This window comes from Cavia porcellus, unplaced genomic scaffold (assembly GCF_034190915.1).
Source record: "Cavia porcellus strain 051 isolate PalLab524CR breed Dunkin Hartley unplaced genomic scaffold, mCavPor4.1 scaffold_32, whole genome shotgun sequence".
Classification (NCBI taxonomy): domain Eukaryota; kingdom Metazoa; phylum Chordata; class Mammalia; order Rodentia; family Caviidae; genus Cavia; species Cavia porcellus.
In genome coordinates, this window is record NW_026947515.1 from 12361905 (window position 1) to 12383332 (window position 21428).

The 21428-nt window shown below is 48.5% G+C and overlaps 1 protein-coding gene across 3 annotated transcripts; it reads left to right on the forward strand.

Moving 5' to 3' along the window:
- Nucleotides 1-14996: 14996 nt before the first annotated feature.
- Nucleotides 14997-20990, forward strand: Rnf112 (ring finger protein 112). 3 transcript variants are annotated; one of them, XM_063242634.1, is made up of 14 exons: nt 14997-15259; nt 15430-15470; nt 16277-16562; nt 16740-16979; nt 17082-17216; nt 17417-17521; nt 17895-17945; nt 18240-18296; nt 18375-18443; nt 18571-18691; nt 18822-18991; nt 19065-19118; nt 19286-19360; nt 19463-20990. In XM_063242634.1, exons 1-14 carry the CDS (start codon nt 15206-15208, stop codon nt 19931-19933), a joined length of 1929 nt encoding a protein of 642 aa, XP_063098704.1. In that variant the 5' UTR covers nt 14997-15205; the 3' UTR covers nt 19934-20990. The 3 variants fall into 3 exon arrangements, with proteins under 3 accessions (XP_063098704.1, XP_063098705.1, XP_013003070.1); XM_063242635.1 differs by having other exon boundaries at nt 18828-18991; XM_013147616.3 differs by having other exon boundaries at nt 16740-16946.
- Nucleotides 20991-21428: the final 438 nt, after the last annotated feature.

The window sequence follows — 21428 nt, forward strand, 5'->3', positions numbered from 1 at the left end:
TCCAAGACTCAATTTTCATGTCTGGAGAATGTGGGTGGGGCATGGTATTGTGGGCTAACGGCCACCTGAGGAGCTGGTTAGCAGGAGGAAGCTCCAGCCGTGCCTGCTGACCTTCTCCCATCCCCATGCACCAACATTCACTTTTTGATCCCTTCACATGCTAACTGAAGCAATGGTTCTCACACTCCTTAAAATTCTGCTCTTGTGGTTACCCTATATTATTTTTAGAGCACAGAATCCAGTTTTCTCAGCCTAATGTGATGTCCACAGCCTTACTGGCCCCTTCTAGCTCTTCAAGCTCCTTGTTTTACAATGTCTGCATCCACACAATAGCTATCCACCTATGGCCTGCTATGGGCTGAATGATATACTCTCCCCGAGCCATGTGTTGCAGTCCTAACTCCTAGAACCTCAGAATGTGACTCTATTTGGAGTTAGGGTCTTTAGGGAGGAAATTAAGTTACAATGAAGTCATGAGGATGGCAAAACAGAATTTTTACCTGCCTTATGTGCCATGTAACTTTGTTTTGTGTGTGTTTACCCAAGCATCACAGAGGGTCCAGTAGACCCACATCACTCCAGGATTTATTAAAAATTTTTTCTCATGAGTTTTCTGGTAGAAGTATCCCAATGGCACATTAAAAAAAAAAAAAAAAAAAACAGATTTGCAAGTTTTGGAGGAGGTCAAAAATAAATAATCAGATTACTCATACATGGATGTTGAAGATGATCCATTATAATAAAATACATGTTTTCATAACAGAAGTATGGTATGAGGATATAAAGAAGAAGAAGAAGATGATGATAACTTTAACACTGGCCATGTGAGCTGAAGTTCCTGTGACAGTGAAATGGGGTACGAATCCACTGATATAGGCACAGGGATTGCACAGACATCCTTGATTCAGATGATGAAGAAAACAGCAATGTGAGTTCTTGTTTGACTAGTCTAAATGTTGTAAAATGGCCATGAAACCAAAAGGAATGATCTATTGTTAGAACTAGGTTCAAAAATGTAGTGGAAGTCTTGGCAGGGGTGAAAGGTATTGGACAGAATGCCAGCGTTACCATTTGGTGTTAGAAACTGTAACAGATGAAATGCTACAAGATGCTGTGAAATACATAAACATGGAAATGCAAGTAAAATATTACATGTGCACCAATACCTATATTAAAAATGTATTTATTATGACATCTTACTAGCTGAACTGAAAGCATTCATAAGTCTGCCATACTTAGCAGGGACTTTTCATGGTGGTTGCAGGAATATAAAAGACTTATTGAAAAGCAATGGGTCAAAACATGACACTAAAATTTATGCACTTGTAGATGTGAAGACTTATTATGCTTTCAGTTTAGACATTTATCCTGGAACTCAACTATCAGGTTCTTATTCATGTAGTAATAAACCAAATTATACTGTGAACAGACTTGTTGCTCCCACCTCCCACACTAATTGGAATGTGACATTCAACAATTAGTGTATGAGGTTCTAGTTGGTGTTACACTTGCTAACAGAGCACAAGTTGACTGGCGCAGGAATTGTATGCAGGAATGAAGCAGAAATTCCAAATGAAATGTCACAATTTCATAACAGTTGTATAATATTTAGATTTTAGAAAGATATAACATTGGTCTTACATATAGCAAAGAAAAACAAACTAGTACTGCTGATGTCAATATTTCACCATGATGAAAATATTGCTAGGGAAGCCTCAGTAAAATGGAAACCTGAGATGGAAACTTTCTACAACAAAACCAAGTAGATGTTGTGGAATTCTGCTGCAACTATGAAACACAAAGCATTGGCTAATAGTTGTGTTTTATTTGATTCTAAACTTGTATGGAATAAATAATTTGATAGTTTTCAAAGAAATGATCAAGTGCAAAGTATCATGGAGAAATTTTCTTAGAAGATTGAGACTGGAGCTCAAAAGAGATTATTTACAGCAGAGGAAAAAAAATATTTCTGCCTGGAGAACTATGCAAAAATAACTGTGGAGTGCACTGATGAGCTGACAGGTAAACAGGCAGGCACAGCATCACAAAGACCTACTATGACAACAGGAAAACAAAACTGTGTCCTACAAGAAAGTACAGGAAAACAAAACATACGTGCTATCAGTGTGACACGTGTATGGTACATACAGTTGTCATGTATGAAGACTGCCTTGGGTCTGTGACAATTGAAGCAAAGCTTATTTCAGTGGTAGATTTTTGTTTGTGTTTGCATTGTAGTTCACATAGGTCTTTATTAAGTTCTGTAAACAAGTACACACCTGGTGTGAAAATGTTGGTGCCTATTCTAAGCACTCATTACATATCTGATTTTTTTTTATTGACATCTTATTTCCTAAGTGCATGTTGTACAACATAGTAGGAAGCTCCTAATATAGCAAGAAGAGAAGAGAAGAGACAAGACTGCCACATAAGAAAAGAAAGCTAAGCACATGTGCTGTCAGTGTAAGCAAGATACATGTGTGGAACATGCAGTTGTCATGTGTGAAGATGGCCTTGGGTGTGACAGTTGAAGCAAAGCTTATTATTGTGGTAGAGTTCTCTTGGTATTTTCTTTATTTTACTTTTTCTTTCTTTTAAAATTTTTTTGGTATTGGAGATTGAACTCATGACCTAGCACTTATGAGGCAGTCGCTTACGCTGCTGAGCTAAATCCCTGGTGAGAATTTTTCAATCAGATTTAATGATACATTTTAGGTATGCATATGATCATACTCATCATAGAGAATTTGTACCCACACATGATATAATGTATTTTTTCCCATTTCCCTGTCTTTCCTTCAGCCCCTCCTCCTCTCCTCGTTCTCTTGATATTTTCTTTCTTTCTTTATCGGTACTGGGGATCGAACTCATGACCACCTGCTTGCAAGGCAGGTGCTTATGCCACTGAGCTAAATCCCCAGCCCCTTCTCTTGATATTTTCATTGTAGGTTCATACAGGAATTTATTTCTGATGTTATCTTTTACGTTTTGTAAGCAAGTACACAGTTAATGTGAGAATGCTGATGTTTATTCCAAATGCACAATACACATTAAAAATTTAATAATTTATTTTTTTGACATTTTATGTTCCTGTTAACTATACACTGTATGATATAATAAGAACCTCCTGACAAAACAGCAAGACCACTGCGATGTCAAGGATGCCCTACAAGGCCAGGAAAGCAAAAGACATGTGCTGTCAGTGTAAGTGACCTGTGTGTATGGAAGGTGCCGCTGTCACGTGAGACTACCTTAGGTGTGATAATTGACATAAAGATATTTGTTTCTGTAAAGTACTGTTGGTATTTGCTTTTTTAAAAATGTCTTTTTTGTTGTTGTTGGTATTCATTGTAGTTCATATAAGATTTTATTTGTAGTGTCCTTTTTTCATCTTTTTGAGACAGGGTTTTGCTTTGCAGTTCAGGCTGGCCTTGAACTCACTATGCTGTGTTGTTCTTTTTAGATTTAGTACACCAAAAACACAGTTGATTAAAAAAAAATTTAAAAAAACACAGTTGATGTTGAGAATTTTGATGCTTTTATAAACACTAAATATTAAAAATTCAATACCTATTTTTTTATTTTTTCTGTTAATATTTATTGTTTAATCTAATAAAACTCATAAAATTAAAATTAACAATTCATCAGTATAAATATTCTAAAGAATAAATGTGGATCTAACAAACTCATGTTAAATTAGTCTTAGTTTCCAGAGCTAATGGCCTCAGATTTAGATCTTAAACCTTCCTTTCCCAGATGGATTCTTTATTGTTTAAAGCAGCCACTAAAAACTTTAAATATATGACTTAGCTTCTATACCCCTGTTTTGGCATTACTTCCTCTGTTAATAGTTTAGAATCCTTTCAGACCAGAAGTATCTTGAGGTTTCTATTGCTTGGTCTCCCGTTGTCCTGTCTGTTCTCTCCTGCTGCAGAGGGTCACGGTGACTGCTGCTCTTTGTGGCCCACCCTGTCCATTGCCTGCACTTCAGGGCTTTGGGAGTTGCTGTGAGCTCTGTGGGAAAGGCTGCCAGAATGAGGCCCCGAGGCCAGGAATCCACGTCTGGCATTCAGCAAGGTGTAATAATATGTTCCTGTTGTAAGAATCAGTAACATTCCTGTATTTCTAGTCAGGGATGGACTCAGTCTAGTGGACAGGCTTCTGGGTACCTACCAGTCCACAACAGCTTTACCTAAGCAACCATGGGTCTGTAGTGTCTGTTTATTTAACCATCACTTTCTGATTTATAGCTATGCTTTTAGAATGCTTTAAATTTCTCCTTTTAATGAAAGGAGTGGGAGTGCAGGCCTGTAATCCCAGCACCCAGGAAGCTGAGACAGCAGATTGCTGTGAGTTTGAGCCTTTCTTGGGCCACAAAATGAGTTCAAGGCCAACCTGAACTACACAGTGAGACCAGATTTCAAAAAGACAAAACAACAAGAAACCATTACCCTAACTTCTGTTTTTGGCAATGACAGAACCCTAAACTCTTTAAAACCTTAAAACTCCAGAACACATTAGAAATACTAAATAAATAGAAGAACCATTCTTTAATATTTACAACCAAAATTGGAAAAGCTGGGCTCAGTGGGGGACAACTGTAATCTCAGCACCCTGGGAGGCTAAGGCAGTTCAAGCCCAGTCTTGGTAATTGAGCCATTTATTGAGACCCTGTATCAAAATTTTAAAAAATTTGGCCAGGGATTTAGCTCTGCATCATAAGTGCCTGCCTGGCAGGCAGGAGGTCCTGAGTTTGATGATCGGTACAAAAAACCCAAACCAAACAAAATAAAAAACCAAAAAAACAAATTAAAAAAATTTAAAAAGGTAAAGGGGATTGAAGATGTAGCTCAATGAAGGCTCTTGATTGCCAAAAAGAAGCCCCCAGAACAAAAACAAAATGATCGATATGCTTGATAATGTTCTGTGTTACAAATTGCAAATGGCATGAGGAACAGGAATATTTGTTACAGCACAGTTTGTTAGAGGAAAATGTTAGCAAAGTTCTGGATGTCTGTCACCAGAGGACTGATCTGAGGACTTGGACAGTACTGTAAGGTGCCTCTGCCAAGTGGCTGTCCAAAATAGCAACCCCCTCCAGTCTGCTGGCCGTGAGCACCCAGAGCCACATTTAAGAACATGAATTTGGCCAGGTGCATCCCTGCTTAAAATTGTGTGTAATTCTCACCATCACACCAGTAAAATCCAAAATCTGCCACATGATCCTTGGGAGCCATTCTCTGCTGAGTGTGACCCAGTCCCCTACCCCGCCTGTGCTCTTCTGTCTTGTCAGCCTGGCCCTACTCCAAGCCCATCTGGTCCTCGGGTGGGAAGGTCCACTCTCAGTGTCTTTCTCCCAGTCACTCCTCCTTGGCCTGCTGGCCTGAACCTCACTGACTCCTGAGTCTGGGCAAAGGGCTCCCACTCGGCTCCCATCATTCCCTGGGGTCCTCTGTACAAGCATGGGCCTTGCCGAGGGGCAGCTGACTGCTCTTCCATCTATACAAAAGATCCAGTTACAGCAAATTAATTTAAAGATCAAACTCACTTTCATTTGCAATTTTAAAACGAGGCCGTACTCCATTTTTACAGAAAGAGTATTTCAGTGAACTGAATGAAGGAGGTTGGCTTTGTAGGCAGAGAAGGGTTGAAGAAAGCAGAAACCGAGAATGAAAAGTGGATTGGTTGTTTCAGAGTTAGTTCCTTTGTAAAGTTAAAGCAGATGGGACATCTTTACCATGCTGAGTAAAACTGGCCGATTTGGGGATTTGGCTGTCTCTTGATATCTCAGGTCAGATAAATCACTTAGTTTCTGCTTGGTGGTGTGAGCTTCAACATGGGAACTCCAATTTGCAGGAAATGGCCTCCTCTAAATTTTACTTGGCAGATCACGTCTTATCTGTTGTAGCCCCTTCATAGAGAATCATGGGCAGCACATAAAAGGTATTCTGTAGGTGTTTGGGGAAGGAGAGGAAAGGACCTATAAGCTCCTTTGCAGGAATTCTGATCCAACCTGGGCCTGAATTATGGGTCTCATGGAAGCGAGTGTTGAACGGTGAGGGCCCATCAGGCATAGGGAATGGCAGACAGAGTGTGGAGGGAGGACCTCAGTACCCTGTGGGCCAGGGAGGAGGGACCAGCACACCTGGAAGCCAGGGCTGGAAGGTTTGCTGAGCTGAGGTTTGCTCAGCTCTCAGAGCCTCAATGTCCTGGCTCAGGGTGTCAGAGCCTAGCATCCTGGGGATGCTAGCTACAGTGCCACGGGAATTATGAGACTACACCCTGTTAACTCTAAATGGCTAGGCAGATGTTGAACATTTGTATATCATTATTATTGGTTATTTTAAGAAGCCTGAGACCAGGTTGGGGGAGTTGAAAGGAGAGGTGAAAGTTTAGCTGTATCCCTTAGATGCTGACAGAAGGCCCTAAAAGCTGGTAGCAGAAGAGGAGCTAAGCTATTTTGGGGTGCAGTGTCTTGACAGTCAATGTGGGCTGGCCTTTCTTGTGTCTACGCTGTCTCCTGCCCAGCTGCTGATTGCTGCTGGGTAGCCCTCCTGTTGCCCTCCTGCTGATTGCTGTCCCCCAGTTCTCAGCCCAAACACGATGGTCCAAAGAAACATCCACTTGTAATAGTGTAACCATGGTCATGGATAGATTGGTGACGCATGGCCTCATCTGTGGGGGGTCTGACAGAACTGGCAGCTGCCTCTTCAACTCATCTAAGCTTCTGTTTGGACCACAGCATGAAATGGGCCTTGCCATTCTAGGGGCTGAGCGGGGGCAGAACTGGGGCCTTCTGTAATGGGAGTGGGTTGAGGATCCCTGGAAGGGACTATCCAGAAAGATGAATCCTTGTTTTCTCTTTCTTCAGGAATTCTACACTATGTCCAGCCTTAGCTTTATCTTGATTTGAGACCAAAAGTGCCAGTCAGATGTGGCAACTGCTGCAGGGACTAACATTTTCCTCAAATCCTATTATCTGTGTCTGGTCCTGGCTCTCACCTCATTTCTCCAAGACCCACTTCTCCACCGCAAGGAGATCTAACCCCTAAACCCACTTGCTCAGGCCTGGCTCTCCTGCTCAGGTGTGGAGGCCTGGTCCAGACACAGCCTTGGTGAGGGCCAAGGGAGAGCAGGGAGGCCCATTGGGCCTGAGGGCAGGAGAAGGGCAGACACTTAGAACAGAGGTGCTGCACCTTGGGGCCAGAGTGAAGGTTGTGGAATGAGGACAGCTATGGGGTGGCCATCCAGGCAGATGGGGATTCTGCAACCTATTTCCCCTCCAGATAATCACTGCTGCCCTGCACCCAGCTTACGCCTGACCAATCAGTCCATAGCACCTGGAGGCTGTGGATTGCAGGACAGCAGGTCTCCTGAACTCTGAAAGAGCACGGGGTCGGGTGAGGTAGGACCTGTGGCTGAGGAAGGGCACTGGCTGGGGAAGGTTTGTGTGTCTTTTTTTTTTTTTTTTTTTTCATTTTTTTAAAAATTTTATTTAAGGAGAAAAGAAAAAAAAAGGAGGGAAAGGGTACAAGTTATACAGATTTACAGAAAAAAAATGAACAGTAGGAAATCACTAGTTAATGGATTACATATTGTCATCTTAGAAATAATTGTTCAAGTCACAAAATTAAAGCTTGTAGAGTAGACATTCCAACAATGATACTGCAAACAGTTCTGTTCAATGATCCAATAAAACTCTGTGATATCATTTTCTATCTTATACACTTAAATATACATGCAGTTATATAGTTTGGAGCACTTTCTTTTCCTCTCTTTTGTACCATGACTATTACACATTTTGGGTTTCATTGCTCCCACGGTTCTTATTACTTTTTTGGAAGAGAGTAAAACCAAATGTGACATAACAGAACAGAATCGGTCAAGTCAAAAGGGTGGACATAATAGATAATGTAAAAACATAATACAAGGTGATCAACAATGGTTACCATAATGCCTCCCGCTATCTCTAATAGAATTGCCTATATCATTAGTTATAATACAATTGAACAAAACAGTAAAGAATAAAACCGACAAAACCAAAACATTGGAGACATTGTAGTCTTCAAAAGTAGATAAAAGTCAACAAGAATGGGCGTCATAATGAATCTCATTATCTTCACAGCTGATGCCTAAACTTTCGAACCTGATACTATCCAGCAAAGCAGAATAGGGGAACATCAGTTAAAAACCAGATGGTGAGAGTAATACAGGGCTTTAAATCAAGGTAATGAAAAGTCAAAGTGGGTTACTATAATATATCCTGCTATTTTTTTTTCCTTTAATTAAAAGGATAAAGATAAAAAAGTAAATAATGGAGTGGAGATTGAGATAAAAGGGCATAACAACGAAACAGCGCAGATCAAAACATAACCATTTAAGCAGAATAGTGTTTCACCACCAGATAATCCTAACCTAAACGTAGTTACCATATTGTTTCTTTCTTTGAAATCCTTGAGTACAACTTCGTATACTGTAGCATTAAGTATATCAAAACAATGTAAAACCATTCAAGAGAATGACAGTATTACAGAGTATTTAGAATCAACTAACAAAATGAACAATGGTTTCTGTATAATCTCCTTGTCTTTAAAAGGTTTTTGCTTATACTATCGTACATAATAAAATCCAATAAGATACAGCCTATTTAGACCATTGGAGACAGAAGGACAAAAGCTAGATGAGACTTCAAAACAAGATGATACTAAATCTGTATTACCTATTAAGATGTCATTTTCTCCAAAATAGCTGTTCCTATCATCCAATCTTCTCTGCCTCATTTCTGTTAAGCTCTTTTTCTGTCCGTAGCTGTCAGTTTGTCTTCTTCATTTTGTTCTCTGCTCCATTCGTTGTGGCCTCTCTGCCATTATTTCTGCATTCTTTGTATTTTTCTTTTTTTAGAATATCCTGCAATACTCTCTGTAGAGTTGAATTGGTGGTTGCAAATTCCCCCAGTTCTTCTTTATCCTGGAAGCACCTTGTTTTTCCATCAATTTCCAGGGACAGTTGTGCAGGATATCTCAATCTTGGCTGGAGATTATTATCTTTCAATGCTTGAATTATTTCCCCCCACGCTCTTCGTGATTTGATGGTTTGTGCAGAGAAATCTGCTGTAATTCTGATGGGTGTTCCCTTGTAAGTGGTCTGTTTCTTGTCTCTTACAGCTTTTAATATTCTGTTCTTGTATTGAATTTCTGGAATTTTTATTATTATATGCCTGGGTGTTGCTCTGTTTGGGTTGTAGGTAGCTGGGGTCCTGTATGCCTCATACATCTGAGTATCTTTACCTTTTGCTAAATTAGGAAAATTCTCCTGGATTATTTCTGTGAGTAGCTTTTGTAGTTCACTTGTTTGTGTCCCTACTTCTTCTTTTATGTTCTTAATCCTTAAGTTATGGATCCTCTTATCATCTTCTTGTCTTTGTATTATTGCTGTTTGTTTCTTTGTTATTTTTAAGAAGTTTTTCATTTCATTCTCCCATATTACAAGTCTGCCCTCCAGTTCAGATAGTCTGTCCTTAGTTTCTTTCAAGCTGTTATGCCAGTCTTCTATAGACTTCTTAGTATCTTGGTAGTCCCTTTGAACCTGCTTCACGTATTCTATGCTTTCTCTGTTTTCTCCATCAAACAATTCTCCCCTTTTTTTCTGTTCTTCCATTCCACCACCTGTTTTTTCTTGGGTGGTACTTAGCATTTCTCTAACTATTCTGCATACTTCTAGCTTCAGGTCATTGATAACTTCATTCCTGAATTGGTCTATGAGGCTCTCTATATGGTGCCTTATGTGTATTGGTGTGGTGTCTGCTATTGCCTGTTTCTCAGAATTGGGGGCCGAGGAGCCTTTCTTGTTGCTGCCTCTTCCCATGCTGCCTCTTCTTCTCTGTTCCTTATATATGCAAGCTTATATAAGAGGCCCAGCTTCTCTCCCAGTCAGCCACAGCCTGATCGAATTGCGCCAGTTAGTTGTTCCCGCTCACCGCTGGGCACCAGGGAGTTACGGACCAGGCAGCCTACGCGTCTCCCCTCCCGGCCACCGTCAGGCTCTGGGATCTGGGTTGGGACAGCCTACCAGGTCCGCCGGCAGCTTCACGCAGGCCAGGGACTTTTCACCAATCCCGCCTGAGAGGGGGATGTGTGGCTGGAGTCGCCACCGCGCCCTGCTCCCGCAGGACTGCTCGGGCCCAGAAAGTCCTCTGCTGGAGTCAAACTGTGGTAGAGTGTCAGTTTCTCTCACTCACCTCACCACAAGTCAGTGCACACCTCCCTGCCGTTCGCAGATTGCCGTTCTCAGAGCTTCTGCACGTCTCTCCCCTTGCTGAGCCACTGTAGAGGCAGCCAGCCGCCGCGCGGCGGGAAACCCAAATCACGGCTTACAATGGCGCGGTTCCAGCCTCCACACCGAGTCTTTTCTGTTCCTGTTTTAGCACCAGGACTGCATTCCAAGTTGGCTTCTCTCAGCCCAGTTCGTTCCTGAGTCAGCAGAGCATATCTCTACCGACTTATGTCTCCTTAGTCCGCACCATTCCTGGCTTCTGAGCCGAGTCTTTCAGAGAGCCTCCGGTAGTTGCTGTTATCTGTCCGCCATGTTCTCCCGGAAGTTGAAACAGAACATTTAAGGAAACCCAGAACTAGGGTGGAGATGATGAGAAAGATGTAAGTATACCTCGCACGCGGTCCGGATCAGATCCGCTTTAGAATCCTTCCCCAATAGTTCCGCTTCCGCAGGCAGATTCTCGCCGTGGGCGTGAACGCAGGGACGCAGACGCAAACTCTGGCTGGCTCTCTCTCCTGCGCATGCTCCTCGGTTTGTGTGTCTTGAGATGCCCGTTCCCTTCACCTCTCCTTGCTTCACAAACTACACTCCAGCCAGGATGTTTATCTTGTGCCTCGTGGTCTTTGCATAGAGTGGTTTCTCTGCCAGAAATGTCTGCTCATCTCTGTGCCTTTGTCTGGCCACCTCATGTTCACTCTTCAGATGTGACTTGTGTAGGAAGCCTTCCCAGTTGCCCGGGTCAGAGGAAAATGCCTTTGCTTGATTCTTCCAATATCTCCCTCAATTCTCCCTCATCAGAGAGCTTATCACCCAGGACTTGTTGACTTTTTTGCCACCCTGAGAGTTCATCTGATTATTTCGGGTCCTCATGTGATGCATGGTGTGCAATGTTCCACAAGTAACTCACATCGATGGATGGATGAATTTATGCATGAATGGATGAGTGTAAAAATAGATGGATAAGACACATGATAGGTGCAGGAGTGATGGATAAGAAGATGCATATATGAGTAGGTGGTTAGGTGGATAGATGGACATGGGGGTGAGCGGGTGAATTTGTTGGAGGCAGCTAGATGGAGGACATGATACATGAGTGGACATATGGACAGATGCATAGATAGGCAGTTGGAAAGTGTGTAGATAAAATAATACAGAAAATGAACGGTACACACACATGGGCACCCATGGGTAATTGGATGCATGAGTGACTGGGTGGGTTCATGGACAGATAGGTAGATAATGAACGGGTGATTGAAGAGTGGAGAAAAATGCTCGGATGAGTAGGTGGCTGATGAATGGGTGGATAGATGAATAGATAGAGAGATGAATAGGTAGGTGGGTGGCCCCTCACTCACTCAGAAGGCATCTGGGATATCTTGAGTATTCCCCTCTGGCTTGTCCTACCTAATAACTGGGAATTGGGATCTGTTTTGCAGGGTCCCGTTTTGCAGGTAAAGGGGCTTTCTTGCCTAGGACTGTCACATGGGCACATTTCTGGACAGAAGTAGAGGAGAGTCTTGCCTGGGGCACAGCTAGCGAGATGCTTGTATTCAGGGACAGGTATTACGGATGCGGCAGGGGAGACAATTAGGGAGCAGAGCGCAGCTGGAGGATGCTGGGTCCAGGGTGATGACAGGGTGAGCTCCAGGGTCGCCAGATCTGGACTTCTTTCCTTCACTTGGCCACAGTCAGCTGCTTGTCAGGAAGGCTGGGAAGACACAAGACTGGACCTTCTGGGGAGAGCACCTAGGCCCTGAGAGCCACACCAGACCCATGGAAGGCCCAGAGGGAGAGGGGCTGGTGGTTCATGGCCTGCACCTTGCTGGCAGAGCTGAGGAACATCAGGAGGCAGCACTAGCAGTGGAGGAACCCTGTACTCACCAGGCAGCTCATGTGGGGCCAGCCTCTTTGCTGGGTGCCAGCCTCTTGGGTGGGCGCCTCCATGACCTGCCTTCAGGAGGCTGTGGGCCTGGAACTGGGAGATGAGTGCCCAGTCAAGGGGCATCTGGTCTTGTCAAGCCCATCCTCCATTTATGTATCAGAAAACTGACACCCAGAAAAGTTCAGAGATGTGGCTGGTATTGCACAGCAAGTTGGGGTCAGAATTCTCCAGAACCCAGGTGTTTGCTTCTAACACTGTATAGACTAGGCAGGGCTGATCTCCACCCCAATGTGAGTGACTGTAAACTGAAACACAGAGAGATCACACCCTTTCTCCCTGGCTTATCGTGATAATTTACATTACTGTTGCCACCAAAGACACCACAGAATACAATGGCTAAGTGCTTGAGTTGGGAAGACTGATGGTTTGGATTCCAGTTCCACCTAATTCTTAGCAGTGTGACTTTAAATTTAACCTTTTGGTGCCTCAGTTTCCTTATCTGTAAAATGAGAGTGACTTATACCTACCTCACAGGCTGCATTATTGAGAGTGAATTTACCATAAAAAATGCTTGGGGTAGACCTGTTGGGTAAAAGCATGTCTGTGTGTATACAGCAGTAAGAGTGAGCTCATGTATAAGTGTGCATGAGTGTGAGGCCTAAAGATACACATGTGTTTGTGTAAATATGTGAGTATAAGTGTGTGTAAAAACAGTCACATGTGTCACATGAGTCACATGTGTGAGTGCTATGAGTCTACTAGACAAGGTGGAGGAGAGATGTGTTCATATGTATACACAGTGTAGTGTACGTAGACACAGAGTGCGGGGTAGGTGTACTGTGTGTATATGTGTGTGTGTGTGTGGGCGCGCATGCATAGCTGTCTCTTGCCCACATTAGGCTCCCATAAACCTACCCAGAGTCCCAGCCAGGGAGACTGTATTTTTGGTTCTTGAGACTCATTATTCCAAGTCACTCTTCTCCCTCTCCCCCTAATTTAGAAGCTAGACCCAGATAGAGGTCAGGAGGGGAGCCATCTGAGCCATCTGAGGGGCAGAAGCATCAGGAGTGTATCACAGGGGAATGGGGCAGAGGATGAGCAGGTGCTGGGAGCTGCTTCAGACCCAGTGACCAAGGGCTGGGTACAAGTGGCAGGGTGGGCTGTGTGGATTTCAGCCCATCGTGTGGGCCAGGATGCAAGGACAGGAAGACGCATGATCAGGCCACCTTGTCTGGGAGGAGGCCAGTCCTGCCAGTTACTGAGCTGTGGACTCGCAAGGGTACAGAGAGGCTTCCCGTTGGCCTCCTTGGATTCACCCAAATCCAAACACCACAGATGGCCATCACTGTGCTGGGAAGGAACAATAGCCAACCAAATGGCTAACAGAGGCCCTACCTGAGGCAAGCTAGTGACACACTTGGCTCATGGGTCCTTAGTTCTCTGATCCAATGCAGATTCTTGAGGAAGGGACTGGGGTGCCCATGGCTGTGCCCTGGCACCACGCATGTGGAGGGTGAAAGGTTGCAAGGGTGCAGTGATCATAGAGCCAGGCTCTAGGGTCCCAAATTTACTTTTCTTTCACAGCTCAGGCTACCCGAGATCCAGGACCTACCACTTCCCAGGACCCTCCCCGTAAGTTCTACTGTCACTCAGGTCACCTCTCCATTCCCAGAGGACTCTCCACCTTGCAGGACCAGGCCTGACTCAGGGTGGCAGTCCTGTCCCTGTGAGCCTCTGAGGCATCCCTGCCTGCTGGTGGTGATCTGGACTGAATTTCTCCCGGTCTGAGTCCCCACCTCCTCTGTATCATCCCTCCTAGGACTTTATTGTGTCCTCTCAGAGCTCAGAGAAGTGAAGAACTCAGAGCGCTCAGCGGAGAATTGAGCCCAGATCAACCTGGTCCGAAGCCTCAGTTGCATCAAACCTGTCAGGAGTTAACTTTCCAAAACCTTGGTCACCTACAGGTGCATCCCATTAGTGTGGAGGCAGGGAGGCTGCAGGAGGCCTTGGTGCCTGAAGGAGGTAGGGGAGGGTGAGTCAGGAGGGTTAGAGGAACAGGCAGAGGTAGGAAGGGTGTGGAGAGAGGAAAGCCTGGAGACCAAGGTTCCATCCTGGGAACGCAGGCCGGGAGTTTGGATTAAGATCTGATAATAACAGGGGGGCCCTGGAACACTGTTTGACCAGTGTTGGGGTCACCTGTGCCGGGAACATCCAAGCTGGCTGTGCAGTGGAGAGTGGATGGGAGCCAGTGAGGGACCCAGTCAAGAGGCAGTTGCAGGGTTCAAAAGCTGCTGTGTAGGAGGAGGAAAAGACTAAGTGACACGCAGGGCCCAAGGGTGCGGAGGAAGGCTGCAGCTGAGACTGGTCAGTGATGCAGCCCTGGGAGGAGGCAGAAGGATGGACACGCTCACATGCAGCCTAAGGGGACCCTGTGGGTCTCACACGGTAGAGCTCAGGGAAAGCAGATTATAGGAACAAACAGACACAATAACCTCTTGGGCTTTGGCCCACTGCTGTGGCCTTCTCTCCCATTCCCACATCTTTTCTCATTGCTCACCTTGCGCTGTGGCCCTGAAGGACCCTGGCTGGTCCAGAAGGGGAAGTGCTGGCCCAGATCCCTCCCAGAGCCTCTTCGCTCTTTGCTGTGCACCCACATGGCTTCTCTCTCTCCGCCCCCCTCCCCCTCCCCGTCCTTATCTTTCCCTTCAGTCTCCATGGCGACTCACCACCCCGGCTTGCCTGCATCCCAGTCGCTGCCAGAGATTTGGAGCCAGCCTCCCTCCCTCCCTCCCTTCTCAGAAGCCCTGTACCCGCAGCCCTGTCTCCTCCCCCTGGGGTGAGTCCAGCGGCAGCCTCCTCTTTCCAGACCAACCGACCCATCGGCACATCCATTCTCCGCTCTGACAGACTCAGCTCCCCTGGGAGGCTGTCCCCTGCCCCTCCCTCCACCTACCACAGCTCAGCCAGCCTTCGGGAAAGGCTAACCTTACCTCCGGCTGAGTCTCAGGGGCCGCCTCACTTAGTGGCAGACCCCTCTCATCTCAGCCTCCCATGCCGAGGCCCACCTTGTCAGTCACTTCCTTTTGTCATCGGCTTGGCAAACGGGCAAGTCTTCAGTCCTCAGATCTGGGGAGGAGGCTGGGGGTGGGAAGGAGCCACCTGGGCTGGGGGATGGGCCTGGGGAAGGGGAGGAGGGGCCCCTGGAAACCCAGGATGAAAATAGGAGTCTGAATTCTGTTTTAAATATCTTTTTTCCTCCCTCACTCTCTTTCCAGGAGAGAAAACGGAGCTTCATGGGAAACAGCAGCAACAGTTGGTGAGCGGCGGGGGCCTGCTGGGCTGGGATTGGTGCAGTGGGCCTGGCAGGTCACCTGGAAATGGCTGTGCCAGGAGCACGGAGTCCTGCGGCCAGGCCCAGCCTGCTGGGGCTCTGCAGGGAGCTCCACAGGGAGGGAGCAGCAGGCTGGATCGGCCAGGCTGTGGAGGGGTGGACAGGGACAGGAAGGTGGGTGCTGCAGGGAGGCAGATGCTCAGCTGAGAGTGGAAGAAATTCTCTAGGAGCCAGAGACATCTGCTCAACTGCAAGGCAGGCTGCCTGGGCGCCAGGAGGCTTCTACCCTCTCTTGATGTCCCAGCAGCTGAGGCTCAGAGTTTATCACTCCTTGGGGGATCTGGCCCAAGTCAGCTCCTCCTTGAGGGGCCCTGCTAAAGAGGGATGAGGAGAGGGTTTTCTTAAGCACGGGCACCAGACACATGTCATGTTAGATGACTGTCTCTGTGCCCACATGCTGGGTGCCACTAAGCTCTCCATCACACAATTAGGAAATTGTGGCCCAGAGTGGGAAAGAACCTTGACACTGTGGATGTGGCAGACAGTCAGCTGTCTCACTCTTGGGTACCCTGTCACCGTTGCTCTGCCTTCCTGACTCTGGAGCTGCCAGGGTCCGGGCTTTGAGTGAGTAAGGAATGGGCAAAGCTCAGCTCCTCTGGGAGCAAAACCATCAGTCCATGGAGACCCTAAGGGAAACAGAAAGCACAGAGGGCCTGGCAGGCCATTAGCCTGACCCTGAAAGCCTGACCCTGATGAACATCCTGCTTTCAAACGGCCTGTCTTTCACCCAGGTCCCATGCACCATTCCCCAAGTTGGAGCTGGGTCTGGGGCCCCGAGCTACTGCACCCCGGGAGCTGCCTGCCTGCTCCATCTGCCTGGAGAGGCTGCGTGAGCCCATCTCGCTGGCCTGTGGCCACGACTTCTGCATTCGGTGCTTCAACACGCACCGAGTCCCCGGCTGTGAGCCACCCTGCTGCCCCGAGTGCCGGAAGACCTGCAAGCAGAAGAAGGGCCTCCGCAGCCTGGGGGAGAAGATGAAGCTGCTGCCACAGCGGCCGCTGCCCCCTGTGCTGCAGGTGCGGGGACCAGGCCTCGGCGTGGGGTGGGATGCACCAAGGTCCCTGAGTTAGATCCACAAAGTGGGGTGGCTTTGGGCCAGGTGAGAATGTCAGGACAGGGCCTGGAGTCCCAGGCTGGACACATCCCAGATGTGGTCTGTTCTGGATTCTCAGTGGACCCTGTCCCCTGTCCAGGAGAGCTGCGTGGTGAGGGCAGAACCACTGCTGCTGGTGCGCATCAACGCCTCAGGGGGCCTCATCCTACGGATGGGGGCCATCAACCGCTGCCTGAAGCACCCCCTGGCCAGGGACACCCCAGTCTGCCTCCTCGCCGTCCTGGGGGACCAGCACTCAGGGAAGTCCTCCCTCCTCGACCACTTGCTCCGGGGCTTGCCGGGTCTGGTGAGGGCAGGGCTGGCAGGAGGCTGGAGGGGGGTAAGGCAGGAGCCCTGGGCTGGCTGTGGGTGAGGACCTGAATTTGAAATCCAGTCTTGGGATCCAGAATGGACCAGCTGATGCCCCCTTCTCTGCCTGCAGGAGCCTGGTGGTGAGGGCAGCTGGTCCAGAGGAGGAGAGGTGTCCCTGCAGGGGTTCAGATGGGGTACTAATGGCCTCAGCAGGGGCATATGGATGTGGAGCCACCCCTTCTTGTTGGGGAAAGAGGGAAAGAAGGTAAGACGAGGAAGGGAAGAAGGAACTCAGGGTTAGATCAAGGAAAGGAAGATGCAAAGGGGAGACTTTTTGGGAGACAGAGAAGACAAAGAGGAGAGGAGAGTCAAGAAGGAACCCTCTAGGGCTTTGGGACAGCCCAAGAAGTGTGGTCAGGGGAACAGCCCTGACCCCTTGGCCCGTCCTCCACATGGCCCGAGCAGGTGGCTGTGTTCCTGGTGGATGCAGGAGACGCCATGAGTCCTGAACTGAGCAGGGAAACCAGGATCAAGCTCTGCGCTCTCACCACGATGCTGAGCTCCTACCAGGTGAGAGTGGCCTGAGGGTCAGAGTCTCCATCTGGGGCCCTTCCCCAGCTCTGCTTTCCTAAGGCTGAGGGCATATCAGAGGCTTTGGTGTCTGCGGTTCCAGGGGTGTCCCTGGAAGGGGAAAATGCTTATAATCTGAGAAGGTAGGAGCATGGGTGGCCTTGGTTCTGGGGGCAGAGGAAACTGCAGGCTCACAGAATTCCAAGAGCATTTCAGGCTGGGATGGACAGATTACCTGCCTGTAGGTAGAGGCCTTGTGCAGGCCTAGCCTGTGTTCTGAGGCCTGCAGCTGCCTAGGAGCCCCTCTCACAGGGACTTTCCAGCAGCATTGGCCTCTGTGCATACCTCCTGCGTCCTGTTCTCCTTGGTTCAGATCCTAAACACCTCCCAGGAACTGAAGGACACAGATCTGGACTATCTGGAGGTGAGGGGATTTGGGCACAATCCATCCGTGACCTAGGGCCAGGTCTGGGCCAGAGGACACTAGTGTCTTTCCAGGCCATCCCAGGATTTCATAGTCTTTGAACTGGGTTGGTGGGCTTGAGGGTGTAGGACACAGGACAAGAAGCCTGGTGTGGGGAGAGATAGGAGAAGCTTGGAGCTGGGGAGGGGGAAGCTTGACTTTACAGAGAGGCATGGGGAGGCAGAGAGAGAGAGAGCTTAAGATGAAGTGTAGCCTCCGGAGGGCCCCACCTTTACATTCTTGTGTCCACCCCAGATGTTTGTCCATGTGGCTGAGGTGATGGGCAGGCATTATGGGATGGTGCCAATCCAGGTGAGACACTTGTTTCTGAACTCCTCAGTTTAGCCCAAATCCTCCCAGCTGCTAGTATCAGGACCCCTTCTCTTTTAGCATCTGGACCTCTTAGTTCGCGACCACCCCAGCAAGGCAGGGCAAGATCACACAGGTGACATCCTCCAGGTGAGCAGTGCAGAAGGAGATGTGGAAGGCATGGCCAGGGCAGAGAGGCTGGGAGGTCCCGGGAGGGTGCTCACAGTGGGAGGCCTAACCATGAGTGCCTGAGCGCCCACTCCCATTTTTCCCTCAGAAGTTGTCAGGCAAATATCCCAAGGTCCAGGAGCTGCTCCTAGGGAACCGAGCCCGCTGCTACCTCCTGCCTTCTCCAGGCAGGCAGTGGATGAGCAAAGGCCAAGGAAGCCCAGGAGGCGGTGAGTGTCCCTGAGGCAAATTCCTCCTGTGCATTACTCCCCAGCTGCTGAACCCCCGGCAGTATCTCAGTCCCCAAGCCACTCTCCTTGCAAAGCCTTGGTCTCCTCAGTATGAAGAACCTCTTCTTAGACACAGATGATGATTCCCGCCACCTCCTTTGGCCCTATGTCTTGGATGTGCTGAGTGCAGCCCCCCAGCATGCTAAGAGCCGCTGCCAGGGCTACTGGAGTGAGGGGCGCACCGTGGCCAGGGGAGACAGACGCCTGCTAACCGGACAGCAGCTAGCTCAGGAGATCAAGGTGTGAAAACTCCCTGGAGCCCCGGCGCCCAGCAGGTCCCTGCTCTCCCTGACCCGCAGTGGTGTCTCTGCAGAACCTCTCGGGCTGGATGGGGAGGACAGGGCCCGGTTTCAGCTCTCCGGACGAGGTATCGAGCCCCGCTGCTCCCCAAGGATGGGTGTCTGGGAGGGAGGAGGGCATGTAGGGTCTGGGCTGAGCCCTGGGGGTGGGAGTTCATGCCTGGGAGTAGAGATGAAGAACAGGTGGCCAGGCCAAGGAGAAAGGAGGAGGGCAGCCAGGCTTTCCCGTGGACAGATGGCTGCTCAGCTTCATGACCTGAGGAAAGTGGAGGCCGCCAAGAAGGAGTTTGAGGAGTACGTGAGGCAGCAGGTGAGTCCCAGCCCTCAGGGGAAGCAGAGGCTGGCCAGGGGCTGGTGTGGAGATGCTTGGCTCCCAGTTGGAGCACCTTGTTCTCTCCTCCTGTCACCACAGGATGTAGCCACCAAGCGCATCTTCTCTGCACTCCGGGTCCTGCCAGATACCATGCGGAACCTACTCTCCTCCCAGAAGGATGCTATCCTGGCCCGTCATGGAGTGGCCTTGCTGTGCAAGGAGCGTGAGCAGACCTTGGAGGCCCTGGAGGCTGAGTTGCAGGCCAAGGCCAAGGCCTTCATGGACTCCTACACTATGCGCTTCTGTGGCCACCTCGCTGCAGTTGGGGGTGCTGTGGGAGCTGGGCTCATGGGCCTGGCAGGGGGCGTTGTAGGTGCAGGCATGGCTGCGGCTGCACTGGCAGCAGAGGCTGGAATGGTGGCAGCAGGGGCAGCAGTGGGGGCCACGGGGGCCGCTGTGGTGGGGGGTGGCGTGGGTGCGGGGCTGGCTGCCACTGTGGGCTGCATGGAGAAGGAAGAGGATGAGAGGGTGCAGGGAGGAGACCGAGAGCCCCTTCTCCAGGAAGAGTGACAGCCCAAGAAATGTTAAAGAGTGAGAGAGATGTGAGGTTGGGGAGAAAGTAGAGGGTAAGGGCGGGGCAATGCCAGGGATCCTGAGGGGCCCACATGTTGAATACCCTGGACACTGGCCAAGCTGGGGACTTAAGGTGCATCCAGGAACCCAGGCAGGTTTTCCGGGACCAGCAGTGGGTGAGTAGAGTGCAGGGTCTGTTTCTGGTTGTAGATTGTTGATCTGCTGCTGTCCTGGTCCTAGGTAAACTTGACCCCAGGGTTTTCTGCTGTGAATGAGGCTCCACCCTCCCCTCTCTTGTTTGTTTCCCTGTATGACCTTGGATTGGAGCAAGGTTGAAGAGGTGCCATCCTACAAGTCTGCCCCTGATAGGGGTCAACAGCCCTATCATTTGACAGATGAAGAATTGCCAGGATGGCTGAGTTAGGTGCTCAGGAGTAAAGAGCATTGACAGGGCTGGGGAGGAGAGGAGGAAGCGATACTGGGCCAAACCAACGAGGCAAGTTATGACAGAGGGTAGGCAAAACCCCATAGTAGAGACACTTGCTCCCAGGATGCATTGCAAAGCTGCTCCTGCAGACTAAGATGGCTGCCTGCCCTGGCAGCTGTGTGCGTGCGTGCGTGCATCTTGAGTGAGCCTGTGCTCGGCTTGGTCTCATGCCTTTCGTCAAGTCTGTTCAGACAGAGGAGTGCCCGTGTTCTTTGTGGAACACCCTTGCCACAACAGATCAAATGCCAAAGAATCACACTTTGATTGTGTTCTGAGCTAAATTAGCCTATTCCAGATTCTATGAAAGCCTCATAAAGGAAACCAAAGGGAACAGATTCTATCCTTCAACATGTCATTTCTCCCTGAGCTTGTGAGAGACCACTCTGTTTTGTGTTAGAAGACCTCTTCGATGCTGTTCCCCGAATACCAAGTCCATGGGGAATTTATGGGGAGCCTCTCTCTGGAGGACAGAAAGTCCTACTAGGAAGACTTCTGGGTTACTAAAGTGTAAAGTATGCTGGTCACAGACCTTATATTTTACGAAAAAATAAAATGTGTGTACATGAATGTCAGTTTCCCAGTACGTTACTAAAAGAAGAATTCTGCCCCCCCCCCCCCCAGGACTTCGGGGTGTGTGTGGGAGTATGGATCAAGCAGGTCCATTACTGGATGTGTGACAGAAAGAGGGACACTGAAATTTAGAGTGTCTGAAGCTCCTGGTTGGCTGTGGCAGAAGGGCTCGGGCCAAAGGCTAGGTGCATGGTTCTCTCCGTAGGCTTCTCACTAGGACTTGGCAAGGTTCTGCTCCTCCTGTCTCCCCTCTGATACACTGCCTCAGGGCAAACAGATACCAAGTGGCATGTGTTCCTGTTGAGGACAGCACAGAAGCATCAGCAGGGGGCGTTGGTAAGACCCCTGAGAAAAAGGAACCAAAATCCATTAGGCAGGACTCAGCCAGCTGGAGTTCACCTGCCTGATTCTTCTTCTTCCAGCCCCAGCTCCCCA